This window comes from Clarias gariepinus, chromosome 5 (assembly GCF_024256425.1).
Source record: "Clarias gariepinus isolate MV-2021 ecotype Netherlands chromosome 5, CGAR_prim_01v2, whole genome shotgun sequence".
NCBI lineage: Eukaryota > Metazoa > Chordata > Actinopteri > Siluriformes > Clariidae > Clarias > Clarias gariepinus.
The window spans coordinates 1,925,438-1,945,388 of record NC_071104.1 but is presented as its reverse complement, the minus strand read 5'-3'; the positions used below and the strand labels follow the sequence as shown (position 1 = coordinate 1,945,388).

Sequence of the window (19,951 nt, the reverse complement as noted above, 5' to 3'; positions counted from 1 at the left end):
GGGTGATGTGCTCATATCTTCTGGTTCTAGTGAGGACTTTTCTGCATCGTTTAGCGACAATATATTTCTTATCTTGGCAATATTTTTGAGTTGAAAGAACGCTTTCCTGGTAATATTATCCACATGAGCTTCAAATGAAAGGCTGAAATCACTAATCACACCGAGGTATTTTACTGTTGAACTTGATGGAACAGAAAGGCCATCCAAAGTTACAGAGTGATCTAAAAGCTTACTTCTAGCTGTATGTATCTGGACGATTGATTCATCGTTTTGAGACTTTGCCTTTTAATGGGTATCTTCTGATTTGCTTTTTTATTTTCTTGTCGTCATCTTGCCTAACAATGTACCAGAGGGCTAAAATAACAAAGTGCTAGTATTTACCATTAGTTTCTTGTCTGTTATTGTTTGTCCTTTTAACTCAGCGTACATATAGGTGCAGCTAGCTGGGCATTTTGCGAGTCATTTGAGTTTTAAAGCATCACATTTATGTGCATTATTATTATTATTATTATTAGTGGTAGTATTTATTATTATTTTGAATTCTTTCAACATATTAAATGTTTACTATAGGATTATCATTAAGGCATTTTTGTCATTTGTCTTGTTTTATGAAAGATTGTTGATATTCTAGTTACAGTTCACCGTGTTACAGTTCTACAATGAGAATTTTTTTTAAACCGATGTCTGATGGCAAAGCTGAACATTTTTATGCTGACATTCTACCAGATGCTGAGAAAAAAAAATAAAAGATCCCAGGCACAAAAAAAGCGCTGGAAACCACTTGACCTGGTAGATCCAGCAGTGCCACCGCTCACTGTCCACAACCTAGAAGAGGTAGCTGGTACATCTCCATCTGAACTGGTGATGTTGACTTGGTAGTGAGCACAGACAGTGCATATTTAGAACATCTGTTCATACAGTTGAACATTGCTGTGGTGTAATGTCACACAGCTGGCATGACACTGTATGCCATGCAGGGCATTTTAACACGAATGTGTCATGTCACTTAAGTGTATGAAATGTTAAGACATCAGCCAGGCCGTTCTGGGGAAAGGAGAATAGGCCGAACTGCTTATGTTCTCTACGTGGAAAGGTAAATATAAAAAAATATTACTCCATAAAAGCTACAAAGCAGCGAACAATTACACTACACTTGAATGTTAAAGACATATTCATGGTTACATGTCAGCATTATGCAAACAGCAGGAATTCCTTTGTAGGCATAGCAACCACTACTGTTCCTTGTTTTCTTTAAAGTGTCCAGTGTTTCACTCAGTTTCAAATGTGATAGGAGATTTTATCATTTAAATTAACTAAACATCAAGTGTTGAATTGAACCAGATGTGAGCAGATGTTTTATGAGTTATCCTGGATGATTTCCATCATCTACACTTACAGTTCACTGTTCAGCTGTGTGTTTTCCAGATAATATAAAGTTGGTATGAAGGTGGAGTTCAGTCAATGAATCTAGGCATCACAGCCACTATGAACCAGTCCAATGCAGTGTTCTTTGGTTTAAATCCATCACAGTACAGCAATCTTACCTTTTTTTTCTGCACTAAACTGCAGAGTATTTTCATGCAACTTTTAAATATCAATTATTGTACCTCAGTTTGTTCAGAATATGAAACATCTGTCTCTCACCCTCTTTCTCTCTGTTTCTGTCGCTCTTGTCAGCGCTTATCTGATGATGTTTATTTTCAGATTATGCTGTAATATGATTGAGTGAGATTATTTGGCTTAATTTGCCTGAACATTGCTTTACTGTCTTAACATAGTTTTAAAATGGTCTCACTTAAAAAAAAAAAAAAAAAAAAAGGTTTAAAACCTTTGCCACTTAAAAAAAGACATTTCTAACATCATTGTGCCAAGGGAAAATAAATGTTATTCCTTAACCCTGAAACACATTGTATTAAATGCTTAAGAATAACAAGTGTTCCCTTACAATTCCACAACACAAATGAAGACCTACTGACGGAGGAGCTACAGAGCAACAAAGTTCAACACTTTTTGTGCGTCAGTGCAACTCATTGTCAAAGTGATTAAAGCTGCACAGAATTCTCTAGAAATCATCAGTGTACATGTAATGCCCTCACATTCCTGGCCTACCACAATAAGGGACGCCAAATCAACACAACCCAACCTGATAAGGTGCTTGAACAGGGAGATGCACTCTACTGTTGGATTAAGGCAAATCTTCTGCAGGAGGGGTGTTATAAGCATGATCATCTGACCATAGAGGAACTGCCCAAACAAGTTCATACTGACACAAATGTCCACAGTGTAAACATAGAAGATGTAGGGTATGGATACCTGAAGGCAGCAGAAAACAGTCCTCAAAAACAAAAGTGGTGGTTGCCTCTTGCTAGACGCCTCAAGTGCCTGTCAACAGATGTGAACTATGCCTTAGTCCTTGTCTCACCTGAATGCATTGCAGTTTTCCGTGACAGATCAGGGAGGTATGGATTGTTTGATTCACACTCAAGAGGTGCAGCAGGTTTACCCCAGCCAAATGGAACAGCAGTAATGTTCACCTTCACCTGATCAACCACCTGCATGACCTTTTTTAGGATCGTGGCAGTTATGCAAGTTATGAGTTTGTGCCAGTTTCTTTCCAGAGAGTCAGCATTCACAGTTAACATCTACAGCTACATCACCACCACAAAGGGATGAACCACAAATCACAAATACCACTGTGCAAGTACCTCAACCAGAATCAGCCCAATCCCACATGACAATGGGGCTTTTGTTTGTGTACCATCAGATGTAGAAACCAAAGTAAACTGTCTCCCAAGACCCAACATTGAAGCCCAGCTCCTGCAGGTAAAACTAAAAAGGCACATCAGGTACAAAGGATACCAGCACTTCTACACTGTGAACATGAAGAATGTGTAAGCAGGATTATCAAAGCTAAAAGAAATACATTCAGAATACAAAGATGTGTCAATCAATGAGGAACCTACTTTTGAAAATCCCCCAGATAATCAAGCAATTAAGACAGAATGTGACACTGCTGATGCAGATATACAGGGTGCACAGCCCAGAAACTCAGACCACCAAATTGTGACAGAAAGGAGGATACAACAGCTGAACTGCTTGAGCCATCTAACAGCGTAAATGAACAAACAGAGCCTGAACAGACAAATGCAAATTCAATTAGAGAGCAATTAAAAGATATGGAGAAAGAAAAGGAGGAACTTCGACCTGGTCTTGCTCTAGACACCTTTATGCAACCACTAGATATAGCACAGGAAAATGTATCATATGGTGAAGAAATATTTAGCATTGCACCCGCCCAAGGCTTCTTCTCTGTTCCCAACTTCAAGCCATGGCCTTTCCTGTGCAGTTTCCAACTGTACAGAACACGTTAGATGAAGCCAGACAAATTAAACTGTCCCTAAGCATGTACGGCTGTTCTCTGCAGATACACACTTTGCACCTGACCGAAACTTATTCTTTTCACAGTTTGTGACAGAAACACACATGGATACAAACAGCATGTCAATCAAATTGCTTAAGGCAATCACCAAAGATGGACATAAAACTTATAACAGAATGTTTCAGAATAAAGATAAAGTGAAAAAACTGATAAATAACAAAGATGCAACACACTTCATGAAACCTCTGAGAGGTACTTCAGCCTATTGGAAGAAGGCTGAAAGATCTCCATGCTATGGTAACAGTTAGGAAAGTCAACATTTTCGGCTACTGAAATGAGATGGCCTGAGATCGTTGATGTCATAAAACCTCAACAAGATAAACAAGTGAAGTTTTTAGAGCTTAACCGGAGTTCAAAGTGTGGAATTCTTAGAAGCAACCCTGTCACTGTCATGCGCATGTTTGAAAAGAGAGTCGATGCCCTAATGACAAATCTGATCCTATCCCCTGCACAGCCCATTGGTGAAGTATAAGATTACTTCTATAGAGTGGAGTTTCAGAGTAGAGGTAGCTCTCATATCCATTTACTGGTTTGGGTCAAAGATGCAACAGAATTAGAAAGTGACCTTGAAGACCACAAGCATATAATATGTAAGATGCCTGACCAAAATGCCGACCCTAAACTTTACAAAATTGTGTCTGAGGTTCAAGTCCACAGCAGAAATCACTCAAAATCCTGTATAAAAAAAAAAAAAAAAGCAATGTTCCCCAAACTACCTGTAGACCAAACAATGATCACTTTCCTGGACCTTGATGATGATTATAAGTAGCATAGCGAAAGTAATCGAAAAGGCACAAACAAAAAACTAAAGCAAAAAGATAGAAAAATGGCTCTCGCAAAAAACAGAGAGAGGCCAAAGAAAAACTCCAGCCACTGAGAGATTTGCTCTGTGACCCAAATGCCTCTTTCAAAGACTTGTCTGAGCTGCTCCAAAAATGCAAATTAATTTATGAACAATACTTGGACTGCGTCTTTAATTTAACCAATGGGCACGTGATCCTCTTAAAGCGTGATTCCAACGACTGCTGGGTCAATGCATACAACACAGATCTGCTGAGGGCCTGGAATGCTAACATGGACAATCAGTATGTGATTGATGACTACAGTTGCCTAGAGTCATGATGTCATATGTTTTTAAGGCCAAATCTGAGATGACAGAATTTCTTAATGGAGACCAGAAGGTAAAAAGTCCAATATCAATGGAAAAGTTAAGCAGATAATGCAAGCATATGCTAAACACAGAGAGGTTAGTGCCCAAGAATCAGAAGCACGGACATGCAGCCTGCCATTAAAAAAGTGTTCACACAGTGTGGTGTTTATGCAAACTGATGATGATGCCCTGAAAATGAGTCTCCCCATGAGCAGGTTGCAGAGCATGGCACCAGATGCTGAAGATGTGTGGATGTCTGCATTGCCTGAAAAATATGCAAACAGGCCCACAGCACCTGAGAACAGAAAACAAACAACCAGAAAAGTTTTATAATAGACCACTGAAACTTTACTTTCCACACCGATCAAATAATGACCTGAAAAACGCAAAATGCCCAACATCTGAGCAGTTCTACAAAAGTGGATGAAAACATGGCTTTGCAGTACGGCCAATTGTTAACTTCAACAAAAAGTGATATGAAGGTCATGGGAAAAAAATCGAGAGGGCACTGGAACAAATTCAACAACAAGGCCCACTTATTAATGCATGGAACGCCTTTGCACCGGAGGTTGAAGCAGAGCGTTTGGAGTGCGTTGCCCAACGAGAATCCACAGATATCGCTGATAGAAATTAAATGGACAATGTTCCTGACTATAAAGTTGGTGGTGAGAGCAGTGGAACCATGTCAGCAATCATAATACCAAAGCTTAGCCCCGACTTTGTCAGAAAAATGTACCAAAGTCTTAATAAAACCCAGACATCCATGTTTTACTCTGTGCATGAGTGGTGCTTCAAACGTGTGTGGGATCACAGTCCTGAACACTTTTTTTATTTTGTCTCTGGTGGAGATGGCTGTGGAAAATCACATGTAATTAGATGCATATATCAGGAGGCAACAAAGATTTTGCAAAAACTCCCCAGATTCCGTGACCAAGCAGACATGTCCCACCCTGCAGTGCTGCTGACAGCATTTACTGGCACCGCAGTTTTTAACATCTCTGGGAAAACATTGCACACTCCTCTGAAGCTGCCAAGATCTTTAAAACCACCATATCACTGACTAGGGAATGCACTGTTTTTTTTTTTTTTTTTGCACTTTCAAATGCAGAGATTCTGGTCATTGATGAGATATCTAATGGTTTTAAAAGAGCTTTTTACCTATATCCACTGGAGACACTTTAGCAGATTAAAGGAAACAAGAAACCTTTTGGTGGGATGTCTATCCTTGCAGTAGGAGACTTTTACGAGCTGCCACCCCTTGGAAAAGCCAAACCACTCTGTGTTTATGAGGAGGATGTGCTTGATCTCCGGAAAGACAATTTCCACATGGTCAACCTGACAAAAATCATGCACCAGAAAGACGATCTTTGCTTTGCTAAACTTCTAAACAGGATAAGAGTAAAGCGAAAGACAGATGCTCTTGGAGCCAATGACAAAGCCTTGCTCACACAGGCTATCCACGAAATTAAAGACAGTCCACCTAATGCACTACATATCTTTGCTACAAACAAAGAGGTCCACAAACACAATTCAGCAACTATAACAGCGCTTCATTCTGATAAAGGATCCACAAACGGGTGAAATGGTCAACTTGGCTGAGGTGATCAAAGGCAAAAAAAGACATTTACCAGACAATATACAAGCCGCACCAGGAGTGCGTGTTATGATCATTAGGAATCTGGATGTAGAAGATGGTCTTGTTAATGGGACATTAAGAACAGTCACAAACATTGTGACGACCAGACAGGACGGACCAAAAACTGTGAGACTAATCAAACTATTGGACAATCAAAATGCAGGTCAAAAAATTTTGCAAAAAGGTACAAGGATCCTCAGACAACCTAGTGTACATTGAAAAGTGTAAGGAATGCACGAGTAAAAAGGGAGTTGTTCGTAGGCAATTTCCAATGAGGTTGGCCTTTGCATGTACAGCTTACAAAGTGCAAGGCATGACAATGGAGTAAGCAGTAGTATTTTTGAAGTGTGTTTTTGAGCCTGAAATGGCCTATGTCGGCCCCTTAGCCGCACAACATTGCTTAAAGGACAGTACATCACAGACTTTAATGAGAAGAAAATCTATGCTGATCCAGCAATTACAGATGCACTCCAAAATATGAGACACACATCATTTAAAAATACAAGACCACTATCGCAGTTTTTAAACTTAGCAGTTCCAACAGTCCAGACATTGATAGTTGTCCACCATAATGCACAAGGCCTCCCGTGAATAAAAATCACCTTTATTCTGTTCTTTGTCCCTGTCTCATTATACAACTCTTATTAAAACATTGAAGATTCAAGAGGTTTATTGTCATGCACACTGCAATACAAAAATGGTTACGCAGTGCAATAAAATCTTTACTTTGCAGGTTCCCTTCACACAGCTAATAAAAGAAAGTAGTAAATAAGTAGAACAGTGCTTTATAGGACTTGTAGCTTATTGTGGGTGTAATCAGAATTTAAAGTGCAAGTAGTTGCAACACCGTTACAGTGATCATATATACAGAGTACGTAATATTAAGGTGTAAATCTAAAGATATGTATTATATTTTACATATTATATTAGATATTTTACAGTTATGGATAATTACAGTTCGAGAGTAAATCAGTCACTGAGTACCCTGATGGGCCGTGGATAGAAACAGTTTTTAAGTCTGGTTGTCCATGCTTTCGCACTTCTGTAGCGTCTGCCAGATGGCAGAAGTATGAACAGTGTGTGCTGTGGGTGGGTGCGGTCCTCGATGATGTTGTTTGCCCTTTTCCTGCCCCGAGTGTTGTAAATGTCCTGTAGTGGTGTAAGGGGTACTCCACAGATGAGTTGTGCAGTTTTAATGACACGCTGGTGTCCTGAGTGGACACATGATGATGGAGTTTGTCAGGATACTCTCCACTGTGCATCTGTAGAAGTTGCTGAAAAGTTTGGTGGGTAATCCAAATTTTCTCAGCTTCCTTAGGAAGAAGAGTCGTTGTTGAGCCTTCTTGATGATCTGCCGTGTGTTATGGGTCCAGGTGAGATCCTCACTGATATGGATGCCAAGGTCTTTTTGAAGGTCTTTGCCCTCTCCACTTGAGTCCCGTTGGTGTGTATTGGGGCGTGCTAGTCTTTTAGTTTTAGCATTGGCAGAATGTAAACAGCCAGCAGAAACAGAGCATTGAACTCCCTTAAATAAATAAAAGGGTCTGCATTTTACCATCAGCACTTTGATGTTGGCACAACCGTGTTTCTCCACCACCTGAGTGTCCACACACCATCTGTTGTTGACATACACGCATACACTGCCGCCTTTGTTTTTACCTGAGGCAGATGTATGGTCTCTGCATTGTACCGGGTGTGTAGCTGAATGGGCGAGTCTGGCGTGCTTGCCGTAGTCCAGGTTTCGGTAAAAATCAGAGCACAGCACTCTCTGATCTCACGTTGAGATGTTATCCTGACTCTAATCTTGTCCATCTTGTTATCGAGAGGGAAGACGTTAGCTAACAAAAGACTAGGCAGTGGTGGTCGTGTGGCCGCCGTCTCTGTCTTGGGTGCGCTGGTCGACATATCTATGTCATATCTACATATTATATCATGTTCATCAGAAAAAGTTTGCCAGATTAATGTTCAAAAAAGGTATGATAAAACTTTATAAGATACATAGCCTTTATAAGACTGCACTTCTATTTAAGCGCACTCACAATGATGCAAAAACATTGTTTTTTTTTTTAAATAATGAAAGCAAACAGGGTGCGGTATTCTGTATTGTTTTTGGTAAACTTAAGCGTGTCGGAAAATGAACCGAAACTCCGCGTGTACTCGACTCACAGACGTGAAAAATATATACTTACAGAAAGCAAAATGTCTGCTTTTACATAAACTAATGGTAAACAATTTTAGAACTCTAATTACAGTAAAACTTTAATTTTAAACGAAGTTATCCGTAATTTGAAATGTGAATTGTAGGTGCGTCTACTGCTCCAAATGTGTGTGGTTGAGCGCTGACTAGACTACATGGGAAATTAAAGAGCGGGATCACGATGCCGAATCAAAATCCTGAGCCCAAACCTCATTTAAATTCAATTAACAAATATTATAAGTAAAAAATACAATAGCCCACGTTTAGAAAACGTTTATAACTCTTTCCGAGACGAGGCTGCGTTGGCCCGGGGTTATGCTGAGAGCGCCGGGAGATATCCTGAAGCTCAAATCTCGTTGGGGCATTTTTTTCTAAATAGACGCTTTCTTTACTAACTGATGTTACTAGCCGAGGATGGTGTAAGTAGCGGTATCCAGGGGGACTACTGTAACTTAACTCGTTCTGTTGAACATAGTATTTCAAACTCCTGAGCAGTGATGGTTTTATTAACAATAACCGCCTTAGATGTAAGAGATCTAATATTTAATAATCCTAGCTTCAGATCAGAGATGCCGGCTGAGTATTGACTGTGCTCTGAATTTTTGGTCTCTATATTAATTTAATTACTACAACAGACTTTCTAAGTCTCTAAAGTTTCCAAGTGAGCGTGGTTCGAGCACTGAAGGCTTGTTTCCTCTTTTATATTGTTAGGTTATATATATATATATGTAGATATTATGGTTACAGCAATACATGATGTATTTTTGAAAATTCACACTGAATTCAAATTGAGCTGAAAATGTTTGGGAACCCCTGATCCAAACTGCTGTGCTTCAGAACTCCGCTCCTGTCCAGGTGGTGGCGGTAGCGCGCCCTGTAGCTGTTTCACCCACCTCCAGAAAACACCGAAGAAGAAAGAGACGCTGCAGACTTGTAGCCTTAAATAGCTGAGTTATTATTATTTATTATTATTATTATTATTATTATTATTATTTTGTGACTGGTTTTACGTTTGATCCAGCTGAAAATAAAAGCTCGCTCTTGTTGCTGTGTTTGGGGATTTAAAACTGCATCCCGCTTTAAACCGTGAGGGAAGGAAAACAGACGCTGTGGGGCCGAATCCCAAACAGATCTCCACTCCACTGTTTCAGTGCACTTCGTAGGGAAAGAAATAACGCACGTGTAGGCACTATGTAGTGCACTATTTATCTAATGAGGGGAGATTTAGAAGCAGAAAAACCCCGAGTCGGCCTTAGCGGGGTGTGTTACCTTGTGTCGCTCTGTTTACAGTGATCGAATTTAAACAGGTGGTGTTTATCATTTTAATGCTTCTTTTATTTCCTGATGTTGTGTATACTCGTAGGCTTATTGTCGCTGTTGTCATTTCAGACGTGTTATGATGAGTTCAGCAGGAGACAGTCCCCTCTCCCCCAGAGTCTCTCAGGCTGATGATGATGATGATGATGATGGTCCTGATCCCTCACAGGTAAGAGAGATTATATTTATATATTTGTTTTTATTGTTCTGCATCACTGCAAGCTGTCCTCCTGGTTCACTCATAACCTGATCATTTTAATAAGGTTTAAACTAAATATTTTTAGATAATCAAGTCAGAGAATTAAAATATTAATAATTACTACTATTATTACCGATGTTTCAACCATTAGCCGTGTGAGGACGTCAAAAAAGAGGCGTCAGGTAGCGAGATGGAGGTCTGCGTGAAGACCGAGGAGACGCTGGAGCTTAACACGGACGGCCGTGGAGACGAGTTCGACAACACACCCGAAGTTATCTCCGTTAAAGAAGAAGAAGCTGACCATGAGGACTACCTCTGTAAGACATCCGGCCTCTCTGGAGCTCCCCAATACAAATCTAGTCACGAGAATACCGAGGAAAAACACCATCCCTTAAAGACTATCTGGTACACTCGATGTCCAGTAGTGAGTCCTTTGAGATGTAGCTCCTGTATGAATGCTGCTTAAAAGTGTAATGTTCAACTTTTATACTCTGTTGATGCTCTGATCTATGAGTAAGTTACCCACACATGCTCACTATCAGATCGAGTTTTGAGACTTTGGATGCATTTCAGGCAATAAAACATCCGTTTCTTTAAAATCCTACAGGTGGTACTCTCTGAACTATTTATGCATTGGTATAGTAAATTATTTGCTAAGTCAGTTTAGTAATAATGATGGGGGATGAAAGAGATACATGTTGCTCAGGAACAGTGTAGTTTTGTAGTTGAAGTTAATTATTTGTTTGCAATACATTTAATTGTTATTAATTATTAGTAAACCTTTATGAAAGGTTAAAATTTTAACTTTTTTTTTTTGGGGGGGGGGGGGTTGTTTACAACAAAATGTAATACTTTTTTTTAGCAAAATGCACCTTTATTCCCAAAACCTTGTTGACATACTTTTCTCTTTTCCTGCCATTTCTCTTTTTTCTCTCTATTCATTGAAATGATCATTGTGCCATATTTGCACGTTGCCTTTGCGTGCCCCCACAGGTATAAATCGGATAAGCTTAGAACTGAAAATCCTTTAGGCTAGTCCACGATCCCACAGCAACCAGTCCAGAACGCAGAAACTTTTAATCCAACCATAGAGATTTTGCGACGTATGATATTGTGCTCCAGTATTTTATTTGTTATTCATTTTAGGTATCATTTCTTTCTGTTATGTTTCTCATGTTTCTTCCAGACTGTGAAATTTGCAAATGTTACTTCTTCAACAAGTGTGAGGTTCACGGTTCACCCCACTTCATCGCTGATACCCCTGTTCCCATGGGAGTCTGTGACCGAGCCAGACAAACTCTTCCTCCTTGTTTAGAGATTCAGGACTCCAGTATTCCTGGTGCAGGACTGGGGGTGTTTAATAACGGGGAGACTGTTCCAGTCGGTGCACATTTCGGACCCTACCAGGGAGAGCTGGTAGAACAAGAGGAGGCCATGAACAGTGAATACTCTTGGGTGGTGAGTTTTATTATTCATTTATCACATGTATTAAGTTTTATTATTATTATTTTTTTTTTTTTGTAAAATGCAATGCATTCTGAAAACATCAGCAGCAGTGTTGCTTACTACGGTTCTCAAGCATTCCAAATAGTGCTTAATTGACATTGGAGCCATTATTTCTAACCAACAAAAGGAAAAGACTTATTGACCAAGAATATTATTCTGCTCCCAACAATACATTAGTTTTTAGATAGATAAAAAAAAAAAATCTTTGAATTAATGGATAAAATTTACCCCCCACTCAGATACACAGAAGTGGGCAGTGTGAGGAATACATAGATGCCAAAAGAGAGATGCATGCCAACTGGATGCGGTGAGCAGGTTTTTACAACTTTTTTTAGTTATTATTATTAGATAAAAATTTGTCCTTCCCTTGACACTGTTATTCCCCCTGTGTTTCTGCCTTCTGAGGTCACATTTTTATTCTTGTTTTTTTTTTTTTTTTAACTGTTTTCTTTGCCATACCTCTAGGTATGTGAATTGTGCACGTAATGAAGAAGAGCAGAATCTCCTGGCCTTCAAGTATCGAGGAAAGATTTTGTACCGTTGCTGTCGACCCATTAACCCAGGACACGAGCTCTTGGTGTGGTACGATGAGGAGTACTCCAGAAATCTTGGTGATACGTTTAAGCACCTCTGGATCAAAAAGTGCTCTTCAAATGGTAAAGTATAACTTTAAAGACATTATGATGAATATTTGGCCTATAAACAATGAAAGATCTTAAAGAAGTGTTTCAGATCACTGTTGTCTTGCATTATTGAGTTGTAGATGAGATTAGGATAGCTATTCCACCTCTTCCAACTACCAGGGAATATGGTTAACACTTGGGTATACTCTTGAATATACACTCTATTGCCAAAAGTATTGGCTCGCCTGCCCTCACATCCGTATGAACGTGAGTAACATCCAATTCTTAATCCATAGTGTTTAATATGATGTTGGTCCACTATTTGCAGATATAGTGGCTTCAACTCTACTGGCAAGTCTTTCCACAAGGTTTAGGAGTGTTTTTTGATTGTTCCTCCAGAAGCGCATTTGTGAGGTCAGACACTGATGTTGGACAAGAAGGTGTGGCTCACAGTCTCCGCCCTAATTCATCCCAAAGATGTTCTATTGGGTTGAGGTCAGAAGGACAAGTCCTTCCACACCGAACTCGCTCGTCCATGTCCTTATGGTCCCTGCTTTGTGCACTGGTCCGCAGACATGTTGGAACTGGCGGTGGGGTTGTTTTTCGGTCATTCCAGTGAAAGGAACTCTTAATGCTTCAAGACACTTTGGACAGTTTTATGCTCCCAAATTTGTGGAAACAGTTTGTAGATGCCCCTTCCTGTTCCAACATGATGCGCATCAGTGCACAAAGCAGTACTTTTGCAAATACTTATATATATTTTATATCAAGACATTTACTATAATGCAAGCGATACAGTACTATTTAGTCTAAGTAAACATCACTTTTTCAGTTTTTCTCTCTTTTTCTCTTTGACGCTCCAACTGAACTCATTTTTCATTTCTTTTTTCTGTTCTCCAACACTAAAACTCCGGAAACCTTCTGGAGCCAGAGGCTGACTGTCAGCTGTGTACAAAGTATCTCACATTGACTTAAAAATTCTCTGTGGAATCTGCTAACAGAGCAGGTTGAGACCTTGATGCTGTGGCCACCCACATTCATCCTGTTCAGGCTCACTCACTCATATCTCATCACTTTATCTTGTATTCAGGGTTGTGGGGGGCCTAGATCCTATCCCAGGAGACTTGGGGTACGAGGCGGGGTACACCCTAGACAGGGTGCCAATTCACAGCAGGGCACATACACGCACACTTGCTATGGGTAATTTGAAAACATCAGTTAGCCTAATCTGCAGGTCTTTAGACTGTGGGAGAAAACCCAGAGGAAACCCACCAGGCACTGGGAGAACTCCATGCACACAGAATCGAACCCGGATCCCGAAAGGTGCAAGGCGACAGTGCTAACGACTGCACCACTGTTCAGGCTGCGATTTTTAAAAATTCTGCCTCAATGCTTTCCAGCACACAGAGAGTGAGAACCTTTTTCTGAGGCTGTGTAAATGTTAACTACAGATTCAACGAAGGCGAAATCTGAGTGTATCGATAAAGTACCAACCCAAGGGAACAAGATATGCAATGCAAGCCAGTGAAATGAGAGCATGTACAGAATGAGGAACAAAAACAGTCAGTGGCATAGCAACAATATTAGCACATACCAAAACCACATCTGTCGTACCACCCACATCACACAAACAAGGAACAAGGCCACAGTCAACAAAACAGAGAAGCTTGGAATAATAACTCATTGTGTGCTGTTGCCAGGAACCTAAGTAAAGACAGTAGACATATAATCATCTTTTCAAATAGAGCGGTGGATTGGTTGTGATCAGAGAGGCCAAAATAACAGGCTGACATAAGATTAAGATTTTTATTATTATTTCTCAAAACAGTTTACACAGGAATAGTTGTTTTGTTTCTAATAATTTTCTATTTTTATTCCTTATTCCCTGCTATAGAATTAAACAAGGCTCCAGTTCATCTTTTCTCCTGCTCATTGTGTCGACTTTGTTGTACATCTCAAATTCACCTCAGCGAACACATCCAGAGCTGCCACTACAGAGAGTATATGACACAGCAGAGCTCAGGAGAGAGCAAGGTGCCATCAAACTACTCGAGCAATCGGCAAACATCTGAAACTCTCAAATCAGATGCCTCTCAAAAGGAGACGCAGGAAAAAATTGACACTTGCTCAGACAGTGGAAACAGTTTGACTCATCAGAGTCCTCTCAAAACGTACGAGTGCAGTCAAACCAGTGAGACGCTGTTTCACTGCTTACAGTGTGGCAAGAGTTTTAGTAAAAAGAGTAACCTCCGAAAGCACCAACGCATTCACACAGGAGAGAAGCCGTATCACTGCTCACAATGTGAAAAGAGTTTTATTCAAAAAAGCGATCTGCGGCAACACCAACGAATTCACACAGGAGAGAAGCCGTATCACTGCTCACAGTGTGGCAAGAGTTTCACACATCAGAGTCATCTCCAGTTACACCAGCGCATTCACACAGGGGAGAAACCGTATCACTGCTCCGAGTGTGGAAAACGCTTTAATCAAAAGAGCAACCTCCACGTCCATCAGCGCATTCACACAGGGGAGAAGCCGTTTCATTGCTTACACTGCGGAAAGAGTTTTACTTTACAGAGTCATCTCCACGTGCACCAGCGCATCCACACCGGGGAGAAGCCGTATCACTGCTCCGAGTGTGGGAAGAGCTTCACTCATCAGAGCCATCTCCAGCGGCATCACCGCAGTCACACGGGAGAGAAACCGTATCGTTGCTCGCAGTGTGAGAAGAGTTTTAACCATCAAAGTCATCTCCAAAGACATCACCGGACTCACACGGGAGAAAAGCCGTATCACTGCTCACATTGTGGAAAGAGTTTCTCTCAACAAAGTACTCTCCAACTTCACCAGCGCATTCACACAGGAGAGAAGCCGTATCATTGCTTACAGTGTGGAAAGAGGTTTACGTATTCACTAACGTTTAAGACCCACAAGTGCACCAACACAGAGCCATTGCATTATGTGAATTATGTCTCAAACTAAATGACTTGTATTATTTGCCTTTTTTTATTTTAAAATTACCTGTGTAAACCTTTTTTTTCCATTCTATTTACTTATCTCTGAAAGGCAAAGCATATACTATTTCAGCTATTCATATTGTTAATGTTTGCTTTTGAGTTTAAATATTCTTAAGAAAAAAAGATTCTGTGGAGATAATTTAAGTGCAGCGTTGTCACTATAGTCCAAACTGTCCATTGTTTTTTTTTTTTGTTTTTTTTTTTGGTGTATGCATGTGATATGGAGTCCTGATATTAACAACATTGATTAGTGACAAAATGACAGCAAAATAATGTATTATTAATCTGGTGTTAATTAATTATGACACAACTAACAGATTCAAATGATTGGCCCAAATGGTTCCTTGGACCGATTGTATGGCACTTGTGTGTTTGTTGTTTTTTTTCCTCCTGTCGTACAGACATAAAAAAATACAGTAATCTTAAAGTTTGGAAAGAAGTGGCGTTGGTTCTGGAGAGTGTTTGTAGTTAGTACCGTTAGCCTGTGCTGCTAACACAAACCCTAGCATGTAACGTACAACAAACTACATTTTTACGTTAATTAATGGATTATTTAATTTGTGTTTAACTAATTAAAAGATTTTACACACAGTCATGTTAAAGTTAGTACCCCCCTTTTTCATTCTTTTTTCATGTAAATACAGTGGGGCAAAGAAGTATGATGAACTAAGAAATGATGGAAACTAAGTATTTGGTAACAAAATTTCATTCTAATACTTTGTCATTGTCAACAAAGGGTATATAACAGAGGTCAAACGTTTTCTGTAAGTCTTCACAAGGTTTTCACACACCGTTTCTGGTATTTTGGCCCATTCCTCCATGCAGATCTCCTCTAGAGCAGTGATGTTTTGGGGCTGTCGCTGAGCAAAACGAACTTTCAATTCCCTCCAAAGATTTTCTATGGGGTTGAGATCTGGAGACTGGCTAGGCCACTCCAGGACCTTGAAATGCTTCTAACGAAGCCTCTCCTTCGTTGCCCGGGCAGTGTGTTTGGGATCATTGTCATGCTGGAAGACCCAGCCACATTTCATCTTCAATGCCCCTGCTGATGGAAGGAGGTTTTCACTCAAAATCTCACGATGCATGGCCCTATTCATTCTTTCATTTACACGGATCAGTCGTCCTGGTCCCTTTGCAGAAAAACAGCCCTAAAGCATAATGTTTCCACCTCCATGCTTCACAGTAGGTATGGTGTTCTTTGGATGCAACTCAGGATTATTTCTCCTTCAAACATGACCAATTGAGTTTTTACCAAAAGGTTCTATTTTGGTTTCACCTGAAACCAAACGTTCATATGACGTTTTTCCAATCCTCTTCTGGATCACCCAAATGCTCTCTAGCAAACTTCACACGGGCCTGGACATGTACTGGCTTAAGCAGGGGGACACGTTTGACAGTGCAGGGTTTGATTCCCTGGCGGTGTAGTGTGATACTGTTGGTAGCCTTTGTTTCTTTGATCCCAGCTCTCTGCAGGTCATTCACTAGGTTCCCCCGTGTGGTTCTGGGATTCTTCTTGTGTTCAGTTCTTGTGCTCATTTTGCCCCAACGGGGTGAGATCTTGTGTGGAGCCCCAGATGGAGGGAGATTATCAGTGGTCTTGGCACCAGCCTGGTGCAGGTTTACACTTTTGTTTCTGGTGTCCTTTGACAGCTCTTTGGTCTTGGCCAGAGTGAAGTTTGGAGTGTGACTGACTGAGGTTGAGACAGGTGTCTTTTATACCGTTAATGAGTTCAAACAGATGTCATTAATACAGGTAACGAGTGGCGGACAGGGGAGACTTAAAGAAGTTACAGGTCTGTAAGAGCCAGAAATCTTGCTTGTTTGTAGGTGACCAAATACTAATTTTAACTAGGAATTTACCAGTTAATTCTTTAAAAATCCTACAATGTGATTTTCTGGATTTTTTTCTTATTTTGTTTCTCATAATTAAGGTAAACCTATGATGAAATTACAGGCCTCACTTATCTTTTTAAGTGGGAGAACTTGTACAATTAATGGCTGACTAAATACTTTTTTGCCCCACTGTACATAATAAAAATTATAAATAATTCAATAGCTTGTAGATCCATGTTTAGCAGCAGTGACCTGAAATAAGCTTTTCCTTTATGACTTTCAGTCTCTCACATTCTTTTGGTCTATTCTACCTTATAACATTGTTTCGGTTCATTAAGGTTGTTGGTCATTTGCTTATCCACAGCTCTTTTAAGGTCCCGCCATAGCATTTCAGTTGTGTTGAGGTATGGACATTGATTAGGTCAGGGGTTGGCACCATGCGGCTCTCTGTGGCTTTGGAAAATTAATAAGTATTTATTTAAAACTTTTTATTTTGTTTTTAATAAATGCAATTCTAAATTTTAATTAGGTGATCTTGTAACATTAAAATAAAATTTAGTGTTAAATCTGCCGACATGAGATTTACTAAGCTTTTTAAATCCCCGTATTAGTTTTTTTAGCGGTCAACCAGTTTTATCTTCATTTTAGATGTCAAAAGGGTTTTGTGGCTCCTGGTGTTTTCTTTTCTGTGGGTAACGGGACCAAATGGGACCTTTAAGTGTTTAAGCTTGCCGACTCCTGGACTAGGCCATTCCAAACCTTTTGATTCTTTTATTTTTCAGCAATTCTGATATAGATGTACTGGTGTGCTGGATCATTGTCTTGTTGCATGACCTAATTTTGACCAGGTTTTTTCAGCCAAGGCCTCACACTTGCCTGTAGAATACTCCGGTACACAGAGGAGTTCATGGTTGACTCAATGACTGCAAGGTGCCCCGGTCCTGCTGTGCTTGACAGTGGGTATCGCGTTGAGCATTAAGACCAAACAACTCCCAAAAGCTGTGTGGTTCAGATGTTCTGCAAGCATTAATTAATCAGAAGAGGTTTCTCCTGGTAACTCTTACAAACAAACCGTATTTGTTCAGTCTTTTTAATTAAACTTTCATGAACTTTAAAATGTTCAGTGAGGTCTGTAGGGTCTGCACTGTAGCTTTTTTTTTTTTTTTTTTTTTCTCTGTACATTTATATATTTTTTTTGTATTATTGCACAGTCTGACCTTGAGGTGAATGTGCTGGGACGTCCACCCCTGAAACGATTGGCATTGAATGTGTTTCACTTGAATAATCTTTCTCACTGTAGAATGAAAAACTGTAGAATATGAAAAATAATTCTAATTGTTTGGAAATGGGTTCATAACTATTTCCAGATTTATCTGTAAGACCATTGCTTATTTCTTTCCATCTTGGTATTGTGTTTAGACACATCCATAGCTTACAGGAAACTTCCAAAACTTTTGCTTGTGATCACTTAATCAATGGCTGATGATTAGCAGCACCTAGTATTGTCTGCTTGTTGTTTTTTTGGGGGGTTCATTTTGGTTTAATAAAAAATCACATGGTGAAAAAAGTTATAGGTTGTTGTTCGTCTGAGGTTGTATTAATTATTTAAGTTTGCATGAAATGTGAATTTGTATGAATCAAAATGGTCAGTTTGTCTCTGGTGAACAAGCCGAGGGCGACAGTGGCAAGGAAAAACTTCCTGAGATGGTAATAGGAAGAAACCTTGAGAGGAACCAGACTCAACAGGGAACCCATCCTCATCTGGGTGAAACAGAATGTTTCTGCATTCATACTGTGTGTTGGATGGCAGGCAGTTCAGCATAACAGTTGATGTTAATTGATGTTAATATGGAGTCCAGGTAGTTATTGAAAACTCGGGTAGACTTGTATAAAGTTCTAGTCCTGAACTATTGAACAGTCAAGTCCTCAGAGAAACAGCTGCCAACACCAGTCAAGGCCAGAACCGTCTTCTAGGGTAACGAGAACCATCCCCAGACACCAGACGCATCCCAAAGAGACACACGGGGCATCCATGTGACAAGATCTTCAGCCAGAAGGGGGGCACCAGGATGGGTCAGACAGGTCCGGAGGGCAGAGGGAGTCTGGATCACTGGCAGCTCAGGAACGACATGTGTAGCTCGACAGAGAGAGAGAGAAAGAGTGAAAGGGGGAGACAGGGGGAGAGAGAGCAGAAGAGAAGAGATAACAATTAGGTATGGTCACAGTCACATAATGTATAATGTGAATGTATATTAACTGTAGAGTGCAAGCAGAGACTCCGGCAGGACTAATTATGACAGCATAACTAAAAGGGAGGAGCCAGAAGGAAACACAGACATGAAGGCTTCTTGAGATGTAAAGTGACCAATCACCTCACCGTCAGCAAACCTGAGTGATCAATGAGAGTGAGGAAGACAGCATCCAAACATACCAGTTCACCATAATACTCTACGTCCATGAGTCCCCCAGATCTGCTCCTTTACCTAAGGCTAATCTATTTATAAAAATGCTTGGCTAAATAAATAGGTTTTTAGCCTGGACTTAAACACTGAGACTGTGTCTGAGTCCCGAACACTATTTGGAAGACTATTCCATAACTTTGGGGCTTTGTAAGAAAAAGCTCTGCCCCAGCTGTAGTTTTCATAATACGCGGTACTGATAAGCAGCCTGCATCCTTTGATCGAAGTAGGCGTGGCGGATCGTAAGACACTAGCAGTTCACTTAGGTACTGCGGCGCGAGACCATTTAATGCTTTATATGTCAAGAGTAGTATTTTAAAATCAATGCGAAATTTCACAGGGAGCCAATGCAGTGAAGATAAAATAGGGGTGATGTGATCATATCTTCTGGTTCTAGTGAGGACTCTCGCTGCTGCTGAAGCTTGTTTATGGATCTAGCTGAACAACCAGACAGTAAGGCATTACAATAGTCCAACCTAGAGGTGATAAAAGCATGAACTAGTTTTTCTGCATCGTTTGGCGACAATATATTTCTTATCCTGGCAATATTTCTGAGGTGAAAGAATGCTATCCTG

The 19,951-nt window shown here is 40.2% G+C and overlaps 2 protein-coding genes across 3 annotated transcripts in view; both read left to right on the top strand.

Annotated features, from left to right (window-relative positions):
• LOC128524244 (zinc finger protein 883-like) overlaps positions 1 to 19,951 on the top strand; it is a 64,249-nt gene that overhangs the window by 15,033 nt on the left and 29,265 nt on the right. The gene's annotated exons all lie outside the window — the stretch shown is intronic.
• Positions 9,336 to 18,488, top strand: LOC128524245 (histone-lysine N-methyltransferase PRDM9-like). The gene is made up of 7 exons (XM_053496721.1): positions 9,336 to 9,729; positions 9,812 to 9,908; positions 10,090 to 10,255; positions 11,125 to 11,396; positions 11,684 to 11,751; positions 11,910 to 12,100; positions 13,962 to 18,488. The coding sequence occupies exons 2-7, from the start codon at positions 9,819 to 9,821 to the stop codon at positions 15,047 to 15,049; spliced, it is 1,875 nt and encodes a 624-aa protein (XP_053352696.1). The 5' UTR covers positions 9,336 to 9,729; positions 9,812 to 9,818; the 3' UTR covers positions 15,050 to 18,488.

What these genes read in the sequence shown, in the direction of transcription:
- LOC128524245 (XM_053496721.1), top strand. Translation starts at nt 9,819, where the DNA reads ATGATGAGTTCAGCAGGAGACAGTCCCCTCTCCCCCAGAGTCTCTCAG. An exon ending in ACAGTGAATACTCTTGGGTG is followed by an intron (nt 11,397 to 11,683) that starts GTGAGTTTTATT and finishes CCCCCCACTCAG; the next exon opens with ATACACAGAAGTGGGCAGTG. An exon ending in ATGCATGCCAACTGGATGCG is followed by an intron (nt 11,752 to 11,909) that starts GTGAGCAGGTTT and finishes CCATACCTCTAG; the next exon opens with GTATGTGAATTGTGCACGTA.